General features: G+C 56.6%; 1 protein-coding gene across 9 annotated transcripts in view; it reads left to right on the top strand.

The window, feature by feature from the left end:
• STRBP (spermatid perinuclear RNA binding protein) overlaps nucleotides 1-21651 on the top strand; it is a 48901-nt gene that overhangs the window by 7604 nt on the left and 19646 nt on the right. For all 9 annotated transcript variants that reach the window (XM_053281649.1, XM_053281650.1, XM_053281648.1 and 6 more), the window contains exons 2-5: nucleotides 16080-16247; nucleotides 17568-17797; nucleotides 18808-18973; nucleotides 19634-19778. In XM_053281649.1, the coding sequence (XP_053137624.1) occupies nucleotides 16245-16247; nucleotides 17568-17797; nucleotides 18808-18973; nucleotides 19634-19778 (544 nt within the window). In that variant the 5' untranslated portion in view covers nucleotides 16080-16244. The remainder of the gene's footprint in view (nucleotides 1-16079; nucleotides 16248-17567; nucleotides 17798-18807; nucleotides 18974-19633; nucleotides 19779-21651) is intronic.

Below are 21651 nucleotides of genomic sequence, written 5' to 3'. Positions count from 1 at the left end.
TTGGCTCGCTTCGTCATAAGGAGCTTGGAGATGCCGCCAGTGATTGACAGGACAAAATGTAAATTATATGCTGTTTTACTAGCACTAATTCATCCGACGCGAGGTTTATGTGTCAGGCAGGCTCGGCGTGGCTCGTTCTAGGGGCTTTCTCCCTGATGTGCAATTTGGGGGAGGAAACATTTGTGTTAGATGTTTTAAAGGCGGGGGGGGGGAAGGCGGGGTGCCCTCCTGGGCTCCGAAGGGGCTTCGCTGCAAGGGTTTGCTGTGGTGCTCGGCGAGTGTTTTTCCTCCGAGGGATCTCTGAGCTGCTTCCTCTCTGCAAACTTGGTGGCTGTTAACAGCACGAGGCGCTTTTTGGGTCAGGCCAAAGGTCCTCCCGTCCAAGCCAGGTGCCTCATCAGCAGTCCAGGCACGGAGGTGACGGTGCACTTCTGGAATTCTGTTGGCTGAAGTCATTTGTGCTCCTCCCTTCCATCTTCCTCCTCCTGGGGCAACGTACGTTCAGGGACCAAACGAATCACAACTTTTAAATGCAACTAAAACAGGATAATAAACAGCCCACACGTAAGCAGAGATAACAGCTGCAGCAAGGTAAACAAAAAGCCTTGGTAAATAAACGGCTTTTGCCTGACGCCGTGAGGACACTGCAACTTGGGCCAGGCAGGCTTCCCTGTGTATCCAGAGGTATCCTGCCTTGGAATGTGGAGGTTCCTTTCTTGGCTAGCACCACCCAAACCCTCTCTCCCTGACTTTGGATTTGTCTTATCCTTTGTAAGAGCATCCGGAGAGCTTTCCTGGAGTGGGCCAAGCGCCCCAACCCAGTATCCTGTTTCCAACAGGGGACAGACAGGTTCTGCAGAGCCTGCAAGCGGAGGCTAGAGGCAAAATCCTTCCAGAGTGAAAAGTTGTCTTTTTCTTTTCCCCTGTATGGATGAAGAATTCCAGTTGTTCCGACCATGCATTCATTGAGTCCTATTTCTGCATGCAATAAGTATCTAAGATAATTTTTTTTATACCTTAGGAAATTGCCTTGTACCAAGTCAGACCATGGGTCCATGCAGCTCAGTCTTGCCAGCTCTGACTGGCAGCAGCTCTCCAAGGTTTCGGCATCAGGCGTTCTTCCCAGCCCTCCCTGGAGATGCTGCCAGGGACTGAACCAGGGAGCTCCTGAATGCGCAGCCTTGGCGCCTAATGAGTGGCCCCCGAGGGCCAGCTTTTGAACTAGGGTGCCTCCGAGTCCTGTCACTTCTATACCGTGTTTCAACATTGGTTGTCGATGCAGGATACAGAGGGGAAAACCACGACCACGCAGTCGCCTGTCCCCAGAGGAGACTCGGTCTCGAAAGACACACGGGAAGAGGCTCTGCTCGGTCGCCCCCACCTCCATATGGGGATAATTCTGGCCTCCTCTGCAGGGCCGTTGTAGGGAGTGCTGACAGCCTGTGTGCACCGTGCTTCTGTCCTCTCCACGGCGCTGCTGCTGCTGTTCTCCAGAGACCTGCCTGAATGGCGGCCATAAAACCACCCCAGGCTCGGCCGTGAGAAGCAGCCCTGGATTTATCGGTGGGCTGAGGAGTCCGGATGGGCCAAATGACCCCCTCGTGGCTGTTTTCCTCTCCGCCTGCTGGCAGCCGCGAGCGCGTTCTCTGCTGCGGAGCCCGGAGTTTCTCCGCTGCCAAGGAGGAGAGTGATCGCGGGCGATTAATTACTGGCGTCGGCCGGGGCGAGGTGGGTGGGTGTGAGCGGGTCTGGGCGGGCTCCAGCATGCATTAGTGGTGGAGGGAGGTGGCGGCTGGGTCAGGCTTTCCGCCCCGGCCGTACCGCAGGTTGCTGCCACCGGGCTGGACACGCCAGTCCTGCGTTGCGTGCTTCCGAGGAGTGTGCTGGAGGCAGGGGCGTCGTTGGGGGTGCCCTGTGGGGCAGGAGTCCCCCGTGCATTTCACAGAGCCCTGAATCTTGTCGCCACCTCTTCTGTCTTGGGGGGAATCCAGCAGGGCTTTCCCATGGCCGTCTCCTCCCGCACAGTAGGGGACGCTGCCTTTCAGCATCTCCCTCTCTTGCTGCTGCCCGATAGAGGGGTTTCCCAAACTAGCGGCTCGTCCCTGCGCGCCAGGCCTGTCTGTAGCTCGGTCTGGGTGGCAGGGAAGGCTCCACCCCTGGCGGGAGTGTTGGTATTTCGGAGAAATCTCTCCCCTTGTAGCAGCATCTGGATTCGCACACACTTCTGGGGTCGCTCCTTCCCAGCAGGCGCCCAAACGCACCACCACGGAATATACAGAGGAGTCGTGTTCGGATTCTCGGTTTCTGTGAGCTTCAAGCTGCCCTTTTAGCAGCCTCTAAAACAAACAAGTCTGAAGTGCTGGAAGAGTGTTGGGGCGTTTCTCGTGTGGGGCAGCGAGCAGATTTGAGGCTTGCTTCGTCTTAACGTGGATGGACGCGTTCCAAAGCCTCGGGGCAGCGATAGAGAAGGTCCTCTCTGGATGATCTTAATGGGCAGTGGGGATCGCGGCGAAGAAGACGTTCTCTTGCATTTGGAGATGAGAACCATCTCTTCCAATTGAAGAGGAGAGCCTCCGGTGAAGAACGCAGGGTTGGAACAGGCTCATGAGGAAGAAGATGGCTCTGTTTGGCAACCTGTGCAGTGCCTTGGAGATGCATCTAACTGGACAGAGATTAAGAAATAAAGTCTGCGTCTTGGAGGGGGGAAATCGACAGGTGCCTTGCATGCTGATGCATACAAGTTTCCGTCAGTTTCAGTCTCCTGGGAACGGAATGTTTATTTTTGCAACTACAAGTATTTATATACTGCTTTTCAATCCAAGTCCTCAAAGGGGCTTACATAGATAGATAGATAGATAGATAAACTTTATTGCAGGCTTACATAGAAAAAATAAATATGGTTCCCTGTCCCCAGAGGGTTCACAATCTAAGATGCAACCTAAGGTAGACCCCAGCAACAGCCACTGGAGGGATGCTGTGCTGGGGCTGGATAGGGCCAGTTGCTCTCCCCTTGCTAAAGACAAGAGAATTGCCACTTTCGGAGGTGCCTTTTGGTTCTGCTAGCAGGGTTACAATGCAGCTTTTCGTGTGCGTGATGTTGAATGCATCTGGAGTGAGCAGGAATTGAGGAACCCAAGCAGCAGCAAATGAGGGTCCCATAGGAGGGTCCTTGCAGGCCCCATAGTGGATCTTGTGGAGGCCTGTCCCATTGGACCATGTGCTGCTCTGCACCAATCACAGACTCCCCTGAAGCATCACAGTTTCCTGGGTCTGTCCTGAGCAAACGAGACTCTTTGTGTTTGGCCCAGTGCTCAAATTCCACTTGACTGTCCTTCTCCACGCAGGAGCCGTAATAATGTCCCTAGAGCTGGAAAGGTCTTGATTTGTGGGGCTGTTTCATCTGGGATCAGTCTCCCCTCTGCTCAGCTGCATGTGAAATGTAGAAGTTCACCTCCAGACAAGTCCCCCTGGAACCCCTCCATCAGCCAAGAGCAACTGGGGCTTGTGAGAGCCTTTTCGGAAACAGCAGTGGAGATGGTGGTTGTTTTTTGGTTCTTCTGTTTCCGAAGGCCTCCATCTGTTGCAAAGCAATATCTTCCACGCACTTCCCTGACAGGCCGGGAGAGAGGAAAAATAATTAGCACCGATACAGTCGGAACAGAAATGCCTCTGTCGTTTGCCACACAAAAATAAAATTTAAATTTTTGCAAAGCAGAGACCAGTAGTGTACAAAAGAGGATGGTGGAAAAGGCTGGAGAGAATCTCAGTTGTCTGCCTTGGCTGGGGAAGGTTGCTGGTTTTGCGGTAGCGTGCCTGAATGGTCCCCTTTGCTAAGCAAGGTTCAGCTTGGTTCACATTTGGATGGGAGACTGCATGTGAGCAGCGGCAGGGATCCCCAGATGTTGCAATAGCCTTTGCTTGGGGATTATGGGAGTTGTAGTCAACCACTAGCACTTGGTCAGGTTGCAATGAAGGCCTTGGAAAGGATATTTAGATGCCGTGACGTGTCTACAGCTACAAAGATTAGAATCATTTGGACCATGGTTTTTCCCATGATGCTCTATGGATGCGAAAGCTGGACCTTGAAGAAGCAAGATAGAAAAAGCGTTGATGCTTTTGAACTTTGGTGCTGGAGAAGACTTTTGAGGAGACCATGGACAGCCAAGAAAACAAACCAATGGATCCTGGAACCAATCAATCCAGAATTGTCACTCGAGGCACAAATGACCAAGCTCAAACTATCATACTTCAGACACATTATGCGAAGACCCAGCTCCCTTGAGAAGTCCATAATGCTGGAGAAAGTGGAAGGAAAGAGAAGACCAGCAGGATGACGACAGCAATGAAGGGACCACTGCGAGACCTCAGAGGCCAAGTGGAAGACAGATCATCCTGGAGAGAATCTCTCTATGTGGTTGCTAAGAGTCAACACCGACTGGATGGCACTTCATCCATCCATCCATCAAGTCAACAGCATCTGGGAATCCCCGTTTGTGACTGTCTTGTCAGTGCAGGCAATACTGAGCTAGATGGAACAAACTCCTGACTCGGTAGGAGGCAGCTTCCTATGAACCTGTGGAAGCGTGGAGAGATTCTGTTGGCCGTCCTTGGAAGCCTCTCCCGTTGGGTTGCTTCGACTGGTGTCTTCTAATTTGTTGTGGCATTTTCATTGCCGCTCTGTTCCGGGATTTCTAAAAGCAAGTCTGCGTATTTTGATAGTGGTGATGTGGTTTCATAATGTGTACGTTCTGCGGGGAACGGGTGTGGGGAGATGCAGACCCATAAGGTGGGCCCATAAACTATTTAGGACGTAGAAAACTGGACTGCCCTTCCCAGAAGGGTCACAGGAGCCGACGGTTTTAAAATAGGACCGGGAGTATTTATGAAGGATCTTTTATTTATGATCAGCTGCCTGAAGCCTCATTTAGAACTCAGTGGTCCAGGAGAGTGTTTCGCGGCTCTCTCTGTTCCGTCCCTCTTTCTCTGGGTCCCTCACTGGGGATGCAATATTGTGTGGGTCCCCAGATGTTTCTGGACGACAACTCCCATAATCCCCAGGCATAATGGCCGGAGGCCACGGGAGTTGTCCAAAAACATCTGGGGGCTCAACCTTGCCCTTGGCGGCTGGTGGCAAAAGGATGCTTCTCTTGCCTTGAGACTCCCATGGCTGTGTCAGAATCTCCTGGGAAGCGGAACTGCTTCTGGGTGCAAACGTTCCAGCCCAGATCTGCAGGAGAGCCTCTTCTTCGCATGCAGGAGGTCCCCCGGTTCAGTCCCTGGTGGCAGCATCTCCAGGGAGGGCTGGGAGAGACTCCTGCCTGGAACCTGGGAGAAGCTGCTGCCAGTCAGCGTCGGCAGTCCTGAGCTCGGTGGCCCAAGGGCCTGACTCGGTATTCGGCAGCTTCCTAGGCTCCTGTGTGAGGAATGGTGCTGAAAATCAGACTCTTGTTATGGTAGGAATCTGGCAGGGGGTGTCAGAAGTCCCTGCGAGACTTGCCCACAGATGGAGGAAGAAGAGCTGCTCCGCCCTTGAGTCCTCCGTCATTCTGGGGGATGTCTCATTCCACTTATTCCTCATCCCTGTGGGAATATTCTCCCCCCCGCCCGCCCCACGGCTCTTGCTGGGCTGCAGAAGCGGCTTCCCTTGTGCTTGGCTGGATTGATAATTGGTTCCAGACACTGCCTCTCGCTCGGCTTGTGTCCGGCTTGTTTTCCCTTTTTAAATTCCTGCTCCTGGAAGTGTGAATCCCCAGCCCGGGCCCTCCCGAAATAGAACTGCAGGAAGCGTGCCAGGTGTCCCCTCCTGCAGCCTGCCGGTGCCCTGGGTGGGTGGGAAGCGCCTTAACCAGCACCTTTGTGCCTGCATGGCCTCTGGGGGTGGGGGGGGAGAGTTCTCCCGGCTTCTGATCCTCTTGACAGCCCCGTGAGGCTGGTTAGGCTGAGCGGGGGGAGAGAGAGAGAGAGAGAGAGAGACTGGCTGAAGGTCGCCCTGCAAGCTGGTCCCCGGCGGCGGCTGCACCGTGCAAGGAAGCCGTGTCTGTGGGTGTCTGGGCCTGGTGTTTAGTCGTTCCTCAGTGCAACATCCCCAGCTCCCGTGGAGGGCAGCTGCAGCAAGGAACTTGGCCTCCGCGTGGTGTGGCCACAGGCGTCTGCTTCGGGGCCACCGGCGACGGAGCGTCCAACTCTCACCGGCTCCGTTCTCGGGACTGGCGTTGCATGGACACGCTGGTCGCGGTGAGATGGTTGCCTTGCCTGCTGGGATCCGGTGGGAGGGGGGGAGGGACTTCGGCCCATCCGCGGAAGGCCCCCCGCCCCAGCTTGGCAGATCTGGTGCCAGTTCTCCCGTCATCCAGACGCCCTCGGCACCACGTACGCAATTCCCCCTGGCTTTGGACTGGTCTGGCACCGGATGCAGCCGCCTTGCTGAAGCTCAGCGGGTCCCTGGCAGCGTCTCCAGGTAGGTCTGGGAAAGACTCCTGCCTGAAGCCCTGGAGAAGGAGCCGCTGCCTGTCCGTGTGGACAGTCGCCAAAGGCCTGGGAATCTAAAAAGGGCTTGCTGGTGCCCCACAGCTGCAGGAAATGGGGAGGCAGGATCACGTTGTGAAGGATTTGAGTGGCGATGTGTGTGCACATGTGCACATACGGACCTGCAATCTCTAGGTCTTGTGGTAGCCAGCATGAATTGTTGTCTTTGCTAAGCAGGGTCCTCACTGGAATGCATTTGAATGGGAGACTAGATGTGTGAGCACTGTAAGATATTCCCCTCGGGGGATGGAGCCGCTCAGGGGAGAGCATCTGAAGTTCCAAGTCCCCTCCCTGGCAGCATCTCCAAGAGAGGGCTGGGAGAGAGACTCCTGCCTGCAGCCTTGGCGAAGCCGCTGCCAGTCTGTGAAGACAATGTTGAGCTAGATGGACCAAGCGTCTGACTCAGTATATGGCAGCTTCATCTGTTCCCACTTGGGGAGCAAAGGTTTGGGTCCAGGTTGGTTCCGAAGCCCATTAGGAGGCAAACAGGAGAGGCCGTTTTCTGGGCTACACCAGGTCATGGTTGGAAAACCCTTTTAATCTTGATGCTTTTAAGCAACCTATTTGGGTGCCCGTGATACTCATTACTGAGAATTAATGCGCTGATTAGGAAGCGTCGGAGCATGAACAATTTCAATATCTTGAATATCTTCCATCTCACTCTGCTGATGGAGCTGCTCAGAGAATGCAAAAAGCGTGCTCTGCACGCTTGCAGGGTTAGAATGATCCAGGTGCTATGAATGTGGGCCATATCCAGCGGTTGCTGTGATGCTGGAACCGGGTGGCTAAGCTGCCAGTTGCTGCTAGTGGGGCTCTCTCTGTATTGGAGCCCCAGAGCAGGGGTTAGCTTGCCGGGGCTGTTCACATCTGGGCTGCCTGGTTCTCATCGCCTGCCTACCCCTTTCCTTTGATTTTAACGCCTTGGGACTTTCGTGTTGCTCTGTGTTGTCCGTGTGGCCTCCGCCGGCTGAGCTATGACAGTCCTGAGCTCGATGGACCAGTAGCCTCACTCCCTACAAGCCACCTTTCCCCTAAACTGGAAACCCCCCGAAATGCACCGGGCATTTCTTGCAGGGAAGGTGCTCCAGCCCTTGTCTCATCTTGGCTGCCCCTTATTGGGACCTCAGAGGCTGCCTTCTGCTTCCGCGATAGCAAAAGTAGTTCCATAGGAGTTTGGCAACACCTGGAGTACTGCAGGTTGGGAAACCCTGGTCGACACTGACTGGAAACCCTCCCCAGTCCTAGCCGGAACCTTTTGCTTGCAAAGCAGAGGCGCTTCTGCTCGGCTGTGGGTCCAGGTCGGCGGTTCCTTTTTTCTTAGATGGGCTGTGCCTTGGGTGTGCTTGCAACGTACGGGTGTACACCTCCCAAGCGTGTTGTGTGTGTGTGTGTATGGAAAGGTTCCTGGTCTAGGGAAAAAGGCAGGCCCTCGGCCAAGCAAAGGAGCTCGGAGTCCACACCCTTTCTCCAAGCAGCAGCAGCAGCACCACCGAAGGCAGGGAGAAATCGCCCTCCTCCTTCATGCATCTCCCTTTTTGTCCTTCGCTCTGGGATGCAAAGCACCGCCACTTCATTATGCACTAAATGCCGTGTTTTTGCGTCTTGCGGTAGAGCCCTCTCGCCTCGGAGGCCGGGCTCCCCGTTATCAGGAGGAGAGAGCATTACATGCTGCAACCAACGATCCCCCGCCTCTTTCCCACCCCTTCCTCATTTTGCTGCCTCCTCCCCGGCCCAGTCTGTTTCCTTAGTATTGATCCCTCCGGAATTATTCCTGGATATGCTTGCCTCCTGCAGCGTGCCGGCTATTTTTAGCTCTGCGGTGCCGGGCATAGCAGATCCCATTGTATTCCAGGCACAGGGCTGGGTCTTCATTCCCTTCTTGTGAAAGGCCGCCAGGCATTTACACGGAAGAGCCGGATTCTGCTCAGGTCTGAGGGGGCATTGCCCTCTGCTTGCGGGGAGGTCTGGCCCCTCGGAGAGAGGATGAACTCCTGGGCTTAGCATGTGCCTGCGAATGAGCCCTCCAGTTTAGCAAATAGTGGGGAGGAACTGGAAGGCAGTAGGTTTTCGTCCCTCTCTCGTCATACCAGAATTTGGGGGACACATGCAAGGCCTCTTTCACACAATCCGTCGTTTAATTCATGGAGCTGCTGCTAGAAAAGAGCCCTGTTCACACGTTGCGTCCAACATGCATGCAACGAGTACATTAAGGAGAGGTGGTCTGGTGGCAGCCAGCATGGCTTGTCCCTTTAGCTAAATAAGCAGGGTCTGCCTTGGTTGCATATGAGAAGGAGACTAGAAGTGTGAGCACTGGAAGAGATTTCCCCCTTAGGGGATGGTGGAGCCACTCTGGGAAGAGCATCTTAGATTCCAAGTTCCCTCCCTGGCAGCATCTCCAAGATGGGGCTGACAGAGACTCCTGCCTGCAACCTTGGAGAAGCTGCTGCCAGTCTGTGAAGACAATACTGAGCTAGATGGACCCAGGGTCTGACTCAGTAGATGGCAGCTTCCCATGTTCCGATGAGTGTACAGTGTACACAGGTATTGGTATTTGCACGTTGTGCTGGACACAGGTACACCAGTACAGTTCTTTCCTGTATGCTACATTTGACAGAGCCTGTATCCAGGTTCACTTTTAAGATGAGCACTGGCCCAGTGATTCCCACAGAGGTGTGTGCGTGCGCATGCAGGTACAACATAATGTTCGGACTCTTGTTGTAATGGCTTTGAAAGCAGGTTCTGGTATAATCATTGGAATGTTGAACTAGGAGCTGGGAGATCGCCGTTGAAATCCTCATTCAGCCATGAAACTCCACGGAGTGCCTCTGGGCCAGTCATTTCCTTCTCGGCCTAACCGACCTCACAGGGCTGTTGGGAGGATGAACATAACTATGTAGATGGCTCTGGGCTCCTTGGAGGAAGAGTGTGTGTGTGTTTGTGCGCGCGTGTGTGCATGTGCGTGTGCATGTGTAGATAAATAAATTGAGGAGGAGAGGGTCTGTGAATGGTTATTTAGCCACGATGCCTTTATGGAGCTTCTTTGTTTAGGGGCAATCTACCTCTTAAATACTAACTGCTGTGGTTAGGGCGGACGGCAGGGATTTGGCCCCACGTGGCTGAAGGTGGCGGAATGCGTTGTTGCTGCGTCCACCTAGTCCCGGCAATTGCAGGGATGTTGTCGCTGCCTTTCCTCCAGGGTGGCACACCAGAGGGGCACTTGCCGTGGAGTGAAATGACCGCAGCCTGTTCCTCAGTGACAGATTTGCACAGCGACGTCCAAGGCAGCTCGGACGGAGGTATCCGGAAGGGCAGAAATGCTGGCGAAAGCTCTCTGGACTGGCATGCAACCTGCCTCTGCACATTTCCCATCCTTGACGAAACGGAGACGACGGCGGCTCCCATTGCAGGGGGATGGTTGGAAGGGGGCCGAGAGGTGCTCTGCTCCCGCCCTCCAGCCTCCCCTCCCCTGGCAGGGGTCACCTTTCCAGGAGGTGGACTCACCGCCTCTGAACGGAGACCAGCGATTGCGAGGCATCGGGGGACCCCCCGCCTGCACTCCTGCTTCCAAACAGAAGAAGTGGGTGCCGTCCTGGATTGGACCCTCGGCAGCTGCCTTCTGCCGAGTCCGGCCCTTGTTCCGTCCAGCTCTGTTCTGTCTCCACGGACTGGCAGCAGCCCTCCAAGGGCTCGGGCAGGAGCCTCTCCCAGCCCTACCTGGGCCCTTCTCAAGGGCGGCCAAATGTTGGAGCCATTCGGGTGGCCAGAGGCGGGGAAGCCCAGAAGGACGCCCGGGCCCACGGAAAACAAGCTCTCTGTGTCACGCTAACCTGTTGGGCACGGTCCATGAAAACGTTCTGCTGCTTCATCTCGGGATGGCACCATTTCCCAAGCTGAAAGGGAGCTTCATTTCCCCAGCGCCTTCTTGTGCTCAGGAAGAGTCTTTGAACGAGGGGACGTCGCTGGACTCCAGAAAGTGGACTCCGCCGCTGTTCCTGCTTGCTCAAAGGCATGCCGGGGCTGCTGCCCTGGTGGCCCCCCCGCCCCCCCGCCCTCCTGACGGCGTTTTTGGAAGACGCCCCAACTCCCTTCCGCACTGCCCGCCTGCCCCGGCCCCCGGGCCTCCGCCTGGTCTCTCTTAGCCGGTTTAAAGATTAATGAGCCTTCACTTAAATGCTCTGTGCTTGCTTGTCAGCCCTGGCCTCCATGGCTGTATGCATTTTTAAAAAGGGATGCCTCCGTCGGGAAAGTCAGGCGCTCGACAGCGCAGCTGGTAAAGGGGCCCAGCGTGGCCATGGCCAGAATGGGGACAGAGACCCCGCTCCCCTTCCCATTGGTTTTTGGGGGGAGGTGGGTGGGTGGGCGGGGATGAACACAAAAACCCCAAGACCCAGAAAGGGGGCGCAGCCTGTTTTCTTCTCCTTCTTCAACATTAAACTTCTGTCGTGTGTGCTCTTTCATTTTAAATATTTCAGTGTGTTCGCCTGGAGATGGACCAGGCTTTTTTCCCAGCGAGTTGAAAGTGCATTTAAGAGGGTTTTGCTGCTTGTGATGTGATGTGTGGGCTCTTTCCCCCCCCCCACTTCCTCCCCTCCCTTGTGTCTGCTAAACAGGCGCTTGTACAGCGTCCAGAGGCTGTTTGGCCGGAGGCCACAGTGGGGCAGCATAAATTGTGCCTCTGCCTGTCTGTGTCTGCACAATGGCTGGAACTGGACCTAGAGATGGGACCTTATCCCAGGTTAACCTTCTCCCAGGTTGCTTGGGCTGCTACGGATATGCATATACCGCTCTTCAACCAGAGTGAGCAAAGTGGTGGATGTAGAAAAATGAATAATAAATACAAGGGCTCCCTGTCCCCAAAGGGCTCACGACAAATCAAAAAAAGAAACGTAAGGCAGAAACCAGCCACTGGAGGGATGCTGTGCTGGGGACGGATAGGGCCAGTTGCTCTCCCCCTGCGAAGCAGAAGAGAATCGCCACTTTTAAAAGGTGCCTCTTTGCTCAGTGAGCTGTGGCATCCTCTTCCTTTTCAGGCAGAGGCCGGAAATGGTTTTTATTCCACCCGGCCTTTTAATGCTGATGTGTGTTCCTGGCTCAGCTGTGATTTTGGTTTTTATCTGCCACCTTCTTGGTTATGTTTTCCAGCATTGTGGTTTGGTTTGTTTCACTGTTGGCTCCCTGGGGCCGTATTGTCAGGAAAGGCGGGTTATAAATGCATCAGTAAATCAAACTCGCCCTTGGAAGCAAAGCCTCTGACTGCTTTCTCTTAAGAGCCACTGCCAGTCTCCAGGTGCCTGATGCGACTTTCATCCAGGTTTTATTGAGATGTGACTCTTGTGCTGCTAAGCCAGGAGAGAGAGAGAGAGAGAGAGAGATGGTGTGTTTGTGAGTGCAAAGCAGATGCTTTTCCACTGAGCGACGGCCTCAACCCCCCAGAAGTCTCTGTATAAGGGAGCTGCTTCCTTTTGTTTAAACCTAGGCTGAGGCTGGACAGGGGGCAGCGTGCCTGAGGCTATGTTGCAAACTCTTGCAGAGGGCAAGCCCCGGACCAGGGAAATTCTGCTACTGCTTGTACTGTTGATAGGCTTGTGTCAGCAAGAATGACTTGTCCCCTTTGCTAAGCAGGGTCTGTCCTTCTTCATATTTGAATGGGAGACATGTGCGCTGCCAATACTGAACTAGACAGACCAAGAAGAGAGCTGGTCTGGTGGGAGCAAGCATGACTTGTCCCCTTTGCTAAGCAGGGTCCACCCTGGTTGCATTTGAATGGGAGACCCCATGTAAGATATTCCCCTGTGGGGATGGGGCTGCTCTGGGAAGAGGAGAAGGTCCCAAGTTCCCTCCTTGGCAGCATCTCCAAGATCGGGCTGAGAAAGACTCCTGCCTGCAGCCTTGGAGAAGCCGCTGCCAGTCTGTGAAGACAATACTGAGCTAGATGGACCAAGGCTCTGACTCGGTAGATGGCAGCTTCCTGTGTCCCTATGAAGCATGAGTTTGGCATTGTTGTTTTTTGTGTGTGGAGGTCTGGTTTAGGTTTTCCTTCCCCAGGTGTTTTGCTGCGAAGGTTCACATCCTGCAGGTCTCATTCTGAGCTCGCTCTGCACGTCTCCAAAGAGTGGAGGCTCCTCTGAACCGGCCCTCGTCTCTTCTGACCCACATACACAGCGTCCCGCTATGATGGATGCTTCCAGAGAGAGGACTTTGGACACAGGCCAGGAATTAAAATAATAATGCAGGAGGAACACGACACGCTCCCTGCTTGGGTTTTTTTTTTTGGTGTTTTTTTGTCCAACTGTGTGCGATGATAAAAATTACCTTCAAAAGACATCTGCTTTTGGGGACAAGAATTCGTGCCGTTCAGGCTGCCGGTTCTTGAAGAGTCCTTCTCTTTCCCAGAACCTTTGAAAAAAGCCGGCACGGAGGGGTCCTGCTGCCTGCTGTGTCCGGCCCGGTGCAAAAGGCTGGTAGCTTCTGCATTGGCCCAAGGTGACCCCAGAGAGCCTTTTGGCCCACCAGGATCAAGTAGTGGAGGCGGCGGCAGCAGCAGCCATCTGGCCCGGATCTCCGTCGCACCGGGGAGGATTTTCCAATGGTCGGGTCTTTCTGGGAGGCTTCAGTTCTTGGTGGGGTGCACTCCGGTCAGGAAGGCACCTGGCCTTTGCTTCAGGCATCTCCCCCACGGAGAGTTTGAAGTGGACTAAACGGGGCAAGACATTTGGGCTAGCTCCTCTTCGCACAAGAGTAGCCGGTGAAGGGGCCACAGCCAGCTGCTGTGTGCGTGAAACGGAAATACATGCTTGTTCTTTCCCTGCTAAGCCCTCTCTCCAGTGCTCTGCCTGTGTTGAATTTATAAGTTGGGAGTGTCTCGGGGCAAGGACCGGTCCACTTCTAAGGTGCTGTGCAGAGAGATGGCCCTGCATGGATTAAAATAAAGAAATCGGTCCCTGTTCTCTTTCCAGAAACTAGAACAGGTGGACGTCTGCTTGGAAAAGTTATCCTGGGCAGACCGATGTGGGGGATACCAGTTTGGGGTTCAGGACACTCCCTGTGGCGATACGGTCGAGAGGCCTGGCTGCCGTCCTGCGTCTGGCCCTTGGTCCATCTAACTTGGTGTCAACTTCACTGACCGGCAGCAGCTCTCTGGGATTTGAAACTTAGCCGTCTTTCCCGAGTGTGCATGGAGATGCTGGCCGGGTTGGACTTGGGGCTTCCTGCCTGTCAAGCAGAATGAGGCCGTAGCTCAGTAGCAGAACATCTCCTTGGCATTTAGATGGTTCCAGGTTCTGCTCCTGGCAGGTCGGGCTGGGAGAGACGGCTCCTGCCTGCAGCCTTGGAGAGCTGCTGCCAGCCTGTGCAGACAATACTGCGTGGGAGGGACCGAGGGTCTGACTCAGTAGGAGGCGGCTCCCTCTGTCCCTGCGGCTCTGGCGCTGAGCTCTCGAATTGTGCAGGCAGGCAGGCATTGCTGTGTGCCCAGAGGTGCTATCCATCTCGTTTCCAGCTCTTGGCTAGTGGTCCAACCTGCCCTTCTCCTTGGATCTGCCTTTCCCGAGTTTCTCCGTGCAGTTCCTGTGCCGCGGTTTCTCCTAAACCGGAGTCGGTTTAGTTTCCCCCCGGAGTCAGGAACCGCACGAATTCCCTGCTCCGGAGAAGCATTTCTCTGCCGGGAAATCGACCGACTCTTCAGCCAGCTCCAATCCAAGCCGTGTTCAGAGGCCCCACGCTCTGGCCCGAGACCGTCTGTTTCTGTCTTTCCCTCGGGAGGCCGGGCGGGTAGAACCAGCTCTCGCCCTGATACCTGTCAGACCTGTCCGGCTTGCTCGTGAGGCGTGGAGGTGCTTAAAAGCTGCATTGTTGTCGCTGCGCGTTCGGAATCAGCTGGGGGTGTAGCAGAGCGTTGTTTTCTTGGCGGGGCAAAAGGCCTGCTAATCCGAGGCGGACTTGGGAACGCCCCGAAACGCCTCCTGGCTTTCCAGAAGAGACCCCCCCGGAGCTCTAGGCGTCCAGAATCCCTTGTGGAGGTAGGTGGCACTCCTGATAGGGCGCCCCCGAGTGCATCCTCTTGGCTGTGACTCCTGCCCCGCAGTTTAGCAACGTGCCCGGACCGGCCCGCGGCCTCTGGCCTGTGGCCACCGAGGGCTGCAGGTGTCCAGGGAGGGCCGTGAGTGACCCACTGGATGTCCAGAAAGGGATAAAAGCATCCTGTCGAATCCGGGCCTGGAGGGGTGTCTGGATGGGAAGGCAGCACAGAGGGGAACGTTCACAGCCGGTCTTGTGGCGGCGAACCCGGATCGTCCTCGTTGCAGCAAACAAGGCTGGTTTTTTTTGGCATGCTGGAGAGTGCTTTGTGCGCTGGGCATGCACCGCCTGTGTGCCACCCTCCGTGCGTGGGGATGGTCCTGTGCAGCAGAGAGAGCCCCGAGGAGTGTGGCTGCTCCCAGTCGGTCCGCTTTCCTCCCCCCTCTCGCTTTCCTCCTCTGTGGCTTTTTTCACTGGCTTAAAACGTCTTCTTGGCTTGGGGAAGGAGCCCCATTCCAGGCTGTGAGTGTGAATTCTCAGGCAGGGGTGAACTTTGCCGAGCTGGTCGGCATCATTCTCCACCCCAAGCTCAGGCGCTCCGAGAACTTGGAAAGAGCTGTGGGCAGGCTTGACAGAGGGCAGGGCACGGAGGCACCTTTTGGAAGTGGTGGGTGTCCTCCTGCCTCTTTAGCGGGGTGGGGAGCAGCCGGCCCTGTCCAGCCCCAGCACAGAAGCCCTCCCGGGGCTGTTGCTGGGGCCTGCCTTGTGCTGCTTCTAGATTGCGAGCCCTTTAGGGACGGGGTGTGTGTGTATGTGTCTTATTTATTTATTCTTCTTTTGTCTCTGTAAACAGCATTGGAAAGCAGCCTATAAATATGTGTAGGCTTGTGCAGGAGGGGGAGGCAGAAGAGTGTGTGTGTGTGTAGGTAGGTGGGGAGTCTTCCGTCCTTGGGAGCCCTGTTCCGATTCCTCTTCTGGTTTGGAAGGGAAGAATCTCAAGAGGCCAGGAGGGGCTTCGGGGTTTCACACCCTCACAACACACTCCCTTCTCACTTTCTTGTCCTGAGCTTGTCCGCTGGGGAGGAGGAGAGCGCTTCGGGGCTGCTCTGGGAAGCCTGTGTGGGCGCAGCGCTGCAGGAATGGCCCCTTTTGCTAAGCAGGGTCTGCCCTGGTTTGCATTTGGATGGGGGACCGCGTGGGTGAGCTCTGTAGGCTAGTCCCCTCAAGGGATGGGGAGAGGAGCGCCTGCCCGCTTGCATGCAGAAGGTCCCAAGTGCCCTCCCTGGCAGCGTCTCCGAGGCTGGGCTGAGAGAGAGACGCCCGCCTGCAGCCTGCGAGAGGCCGCTGCCCGCCTGGGTTGGCCGAACTGAGCTAGATGAACCCAGGGTCTGGCTCGGTGGAAGGCGGCTGCCTGTGTCCCTGTGCCACACAGCGGGCTTCCCCCTCGGCACTCCGAAAAGCCTGGCCTCCACCCCTCCCGCCGGTCTCCTCTCCCTCCGCGTGGGGCTCTAACACCCCTCCCCGCCCCTCTCTTGCAGGTGTTTTTCCGAGTCCGCCTCCCAGCGCCCCACACCTGCGTGGCCACCTGAGCGGCTTATGAGGAGCTCCTGCCAGACGAACGAGTGCCTCGCAAAGACACCCAGGCGGAGGGAGAAGGAGAAAGGGGCCGGGGGCCGCAGCTGAAACCCGCTCTCTCGCCAGCCATGGTAGGTGCTGAGGCTGTGAGCCGGCCTGGCACCCTCCTCGGGCTTTGATTTATGGCCGGGGCCTCGGCGAAACCACGGAGCGTGGAGGTTGCAGGGCATGAATTATTAAGTGCCCGCGCCGGGGAGGCTCATAAATAACCTTTTCTGGGGAAAGTGGCTCTCGCCAGCTGCTTGCCAGAGCGGTTCGGGCGACCTTGGACTCTGCCGGCGGGCGTAACCAGGCCCTACCACGCCCCCCTGCCGGGATGCCGCGGCTGTGCTGGGGCCGCGTTCCTGGCTCCCACCTGCCAAGCAGCATCGATGTGGCCACTGGTTTGTCCTCCCTGGAGCCTCTCCAGGGCTGCTGCTCTCTTCTGCCTCCTGCTTCCGTTTGGGGGGTTCTTGCCTTCCCGGCGCTGGACGATTGCGGCACTCTGCGTTCCCTCCTGAATGGTGCTTTGGACCCACAGGGCTGCGATTCTGGCCGGGGCCTGGCCGTGCGCTCGCCATGGTGGGTTGCCGCCAGCTGACGGGAGGCACCCGAGTCCATTGATTCCTCTCATTGCGGAGAGGCAGCCTGGGAATTGCCCGCTCGGGCAGAAGAGGGCGGCGTTCTCTCTCCGGGCTGGGAGACGGTGAATCGTGGCCGGCAGAGGCAGGCTGGGCTCCCCCATGGGGTGGTGGGATGGGGGTGCCGCCCTGCCTGCCCCCGACCCGTCCCTTGTGGTGGCTGAGAGTGGTCGGAGTGGGTCGTTGGACTCTGAGCCTGCTGAGGACCCTTTGCTGTGGGGTTGCTCCCTTCGGGGGAGAAGGCAGAGGAAGGCTGAGCGGTTTGGCCTTCCCCGTTTTGCTTGGATCCATGAGGGTCAGGGTTCCCAGACACCGCCGGTCTTGTGGGAGTGTGCATGAATTGTCCTCTTTGCTAAGCAGGGTCTGCCCTGCTTTGCCTTTGGGTGGGTGACTACATATGAGCATGGCAAGAGATTCCCCGGAGGGGATGGGGCCTTAGCTCAGGGGAAGAGCCTCTGCTCTGCCTGCAGGAGGTCCCCGGTTCAATCCCTGGCAACTTCTCCAGGTCGAGCCGAGAGAGACGCCTGAGCCTGCAGCCCTAGGAAGCTGCTGCCAGTCAGTGTAGACAATCCTGAGCTAGATGGACCAAGGGTCTGACTCCATATCAGGCAGCTCTCTTATGTCGTTCTGTGACTTCCTTCTGATATTTATTTAAATATGTGTGTGATATTGATCAAGGCCCTGAGAGGTGGGTCCATGGATTCCGAGACCGGTGACGTCCTCAAGGGGCCCTTCCCTCCTCCACCACCTTCTCCTCCCCTCTTGCCGCAGAGATCCATCCGCTCTTTTGCCAACGACGACCGGCACGTGATGATGAAGCACTCCACCATCTACCCGTCTCCGGAGGAGCTCGAAGCCGTCCAGAACATGGTCTCCACGGTCGAGTGTGCCCTCAAGCAGGTCTCCGACTGGATGGACGAGACGAGCAAGACCGCCAGGGCGGAGGGCAGCACGGAAGGCCAAGAAGAGGCGGCAGATGGCGGCGGCGGCGGCAGCAGCAAGTGAGTGGATTCAGCCTTGTGGGTGCCGCAGTCAGTCACAGGGAAGGTGGCTTCTTGGCTCTCCGGGGAGCACCTAATGGGATAGCTCCAGGACTCGGGGTGCTGACCTGGGGTGGGTTCCACAAAGAGCCGGCCGGCTGGAGAGCGGCTTGCGTTGAGGCCTGGGTGTTGCCTTTCCCCGTGGGGGGCGGCCTGTGTGAGACCTTTCTTTGCTCCCCCCCCCCCGCCCTGCTTCGCTTCTCCCCACCAAAAGAGCGGCCATGAAAACTCGCTGAGCGGGGAGAAGGCTTTTCTTTTGCTGAGCGGGGAGAAAGGGCCAGGGACATTCGTGTTCCGGCTTCTGCAGAGCAGAGGATGTGGCGGGCTTGGAAGGCATCATCTCCTTGGATGAAAGGCATCATCTCCTACTGTGTGGGAGGCGGCCATGGTCAACCCCTCCAAAGACAACCACAGGGCTAGTCTGTGGGCGCCACGAGTCGAAATCGACTCGATGGCACACTTTGCCTTGACCCTGACCCTGACCCTGACTAATTCTTTCCTCTGTGCAGAAATGGCTGCAGTCTCACCCTAATTGTTTGGGAATGGTGATAAAGAAGGGGGTGGCCACACACACACACACGGGAATCTTCCAGTGCAACCACACTCTCCCCACTTTCCCACCTCTTGGGGTGGGGCGTATACGTTGGCAGAAACCACGCCACGCATGCATCCCCTGAGATGCGGCCGCTTGGCCAGAATGTGTGAGCCTGGCTCATGGTCTGTGGGGCTGGAAATCGCCTTAACAGCAGGCAGCCCCCATGGAAGGGTTACCTCTTTACAATGGCCCTTCTTGCCCGCTTTGCCTGGGGGGTGAAACTCGGAAAGGAGGGAGCAGAAAGGAAAGGAAGGACTTGCCTTGCGCTGCGAGCTGGAAGCAGAGCTGGGGGTGCAACGTCCTCCCCGGAGGGTGCAAAATACCAGGGCTGTTTTCCTGAAGAATCCTTCCTCCCCCTCCTCCTCTTCCTTTCCAGGGACCAAGGTGGCCGAGTGTTGTGTGGGGTGATGAGGATCGGGCTGGTGGCGAAGGGCCTGCTGATCAAAGACGACATGGACCTGGAGCTGGTGTTGATGTGCAAAGGGAAGCCCACCGAGACCTTATTATCTCTCGTCAAAGACAATCTCCCCGTCCAAATCCAGGTGAGCAAAATTAGGGCAATCTCCCAGGGCGGTGATGGATGGTCCTGCCAGGCAGCACTCGTTCTTGTGGGGGCGGGGGAGGGAACCGGCTCTCCTTTATCTGCCGGGGCAGGGTGGGGGGGGAACAGGGATGGCTTAAAGGCACAGAGAACAAATGATGTATTTAGGTGGTGGGGTTTGTGCGGAATCTAGGCCAGTCTTTGGGGAAGGTGAGAACTAGCGTCTCCCTCCCCACAGGAACATGGGAAACTGCCACATACTGAGTCAGACCTTTGGGCCGTCTCAGTTAGTATTGGCTACACAGACTGGCAGCGGCTTCTCCCAGGTTGCAGGCAGGAGTCTCTCTCAGCCGTATCTTGGAGAGGCTGCCAGGGAGGGAACTTGGAACTTTCTGCTCTTCCCGGAGCGGCCTCATCATCCCCTGAGGGGAATCTCTTCCAGTGCTCACACATGTAGCCTCCCATTCAAATGCAAGCTAGGGCAGATCCTGCTTAGCGGAGGGGACAATTCATGCCTGCTCCCCCAAGACCAGCTCTCCTCCTCGAGAGGAGCTGTTTCCATACGCAGATGTTGGTTTCCCGTCCTCAAGGGTCAGACAGGGGTGTGTGGGATGCCGGCTTTGTGCCCGTGACTCAGTGGCGCTATTCTGAACCCTTCCAGAAACTCACCGAAGACCATTACCAGATTGAGCATCATGTCAGCGAAGCCGCCATCGTCATCCGTAGCACAAAGGAGCTTCCGCTGACGCTCAAGGTGACCCTGACCTCCCCTCTCATCCGGGACGAAGCTGAGAAGAAGGACGGAGGTACGGAGATGGGGCCGCTTGTTTCTGCCTTTCCTGGCTTTGCTAACGTTTCCCTCCTGGTGTTGTGCAGGGAAGGGGGCCAGGCCTTGTCCTTGTCCCACCAGGAAAGCGCCACCCGCCTCTGGCGAGGGGGGGCAAAACAGCTGTGCGTTCAGCCTGGCCCCGTCTCTGCTCTGGATGGCTTCTGCCCCCCTGGAAGCAAACTGCAGAAGAGTGGGGCTGCTTTGCTGTGAGCTGGACCCATTGACTGTGTGTTTGTTGGTGTGTGTGTGTGTGTGTGTGTGTACTCAGACTGACGTGTACAGCACACGTGCTCTGACAAGTCAGTACCCTCTGGTGCTGGAGTGGTGGAACGTAGGGACATCGGAAGCTGCCATCTACTGAGTCAGACCATTGGTCCATCTAGCTCAGCACTGCCTACCCAGACTTGCAGCAGCTTCTCCGAGGTTGCAGGCAGGAGTCTCTCCCAGCCTGATCTTGGAGATGCTGCCAGGGAGGGAACTGGGAACCTTCTGCTCTTCCCAGAGCAGCTCCATCCCCTGAGGGGGATATCTCGCAGTGCTCGCGCATCAAGTCCTCCCATTCAGATGCAACCAGGGTGGACCCTGCTTAGCTCAGCAGACAAGCCAGGCTTGCTGCTACCAGGCCAGCTCCCCTCTCCTAGGTATGCATCGCCTTCTGCTGAGTCTGCTCGCTCAACATTGTTTGCACCAACTGGCAGCAGCAGCATCTCTCCAAAGTTTCAGACCGAGAAGCGTCTTCCCAGCAGCCCTGCCTGGAAATGCTGCCAGGGATTGACCCCAGGACCGTCTGCATATGCCAAGCAGGGCCTCTGCCCCAGAGCTATGGCCCTTCCCTATGGATGCTCCCGCCCCACGGCGGGTGGGGAGGCTGGGTGGCTTTGGCTCCCCCTCGCCAAGCTGCTGGGCTGTGCCTTTCGAGGGCCGAGGGCCACCCTCCTCTCCTGGCAGAGGGACGGAGCGTTCAGGATGTCTTTTCATTTGGCCACAAGGGGGTCCAGCTGGACTCGGGCGCCCCTCGTGGTCTCCAGTGCCGGCTTTTCCCTCAGCACCGCTGCTGGTTAGCGGTCAACCCCAGGACAGATCACTGACCATAAACGGAGCAGGAGGCGGACCCTGCCTGCTGCCGGGAGCTGGGTGTGCTCCCGTTTGGGTTTTTTTTTGCAGCCGCGTGTTGGGGGCAGAGAGCTTGCTCATGAGCTCATCCTCTGCTGGGGAGGACCAGCCAGCCCCACCCAGATTCCCTCCCCAGCTTCTGAGCGGCGACCTTGGTGGGGAAACGGTTCTCCTCAGCTGGGGCTCTCTCTCTCTCTCTTTCTCACACTCACACTCCAGCTCTCGGAACGGGGTAGCGCTGGTCTCCCACCCGGTTCGCGGCCCTGCCAACGGCCCTCGCGTGATTTTAGCAGGAATGAAGCCCAACGGAGCCATGGCGGTCGAGGGTCCTGCTGGGATGGTCGAGGGTCCTAACCCCCTGGGTGCTCCCCTCCCCTGAAGGCTGCCCCTCCCCTCCCCGCTAATTTCTTGATGTGTTTGTCTTTAAGCAAGGAACACCCCTAAGCAGCCCAGAGCTGAAGTGGCCGCTAAGAGGCCCCTCGGAAACGGCGGCACAGAATGTTCTGGGTGTCCTCTGTCTTCCGTGAAACTTTACCTCCCTCATTCCTCCCTGTCTCCTGTTACTCGCTTGGGCTGGGCGGCTTCGCCACAAGGGAAGGTACCCTTGGAGGATGTTTCCTCGGCGCTCAAGGGAAGCCAGTGGACACAACCGCGCCCCTGATGCTCCAGCCTCCCGTCTCCTCCTCCTCCTCCTCTTCCTCCTCTCTTTTTTGCAAACAAAAATTTAATCTCCATAC

The sequence above is a fragment of the Hemicordylus capensis genome, chromosome 17 (assembly GCF_027244095.1).
Source record: "Hemicordylus capensis ecotype Gifberg chromosome 17, rHemCap1.1.pri, whole genome shotgun sequence".
Lineage (NCBI taxonomy): Eukaryota > Metazoa > Chordata > Lepidosauria > Squamata > Cordylidae > Hemicordylus > Hemicordylus capensis.
This window is presented reverse-complemented; position numbering and strand designations above follow the sequence as displayed.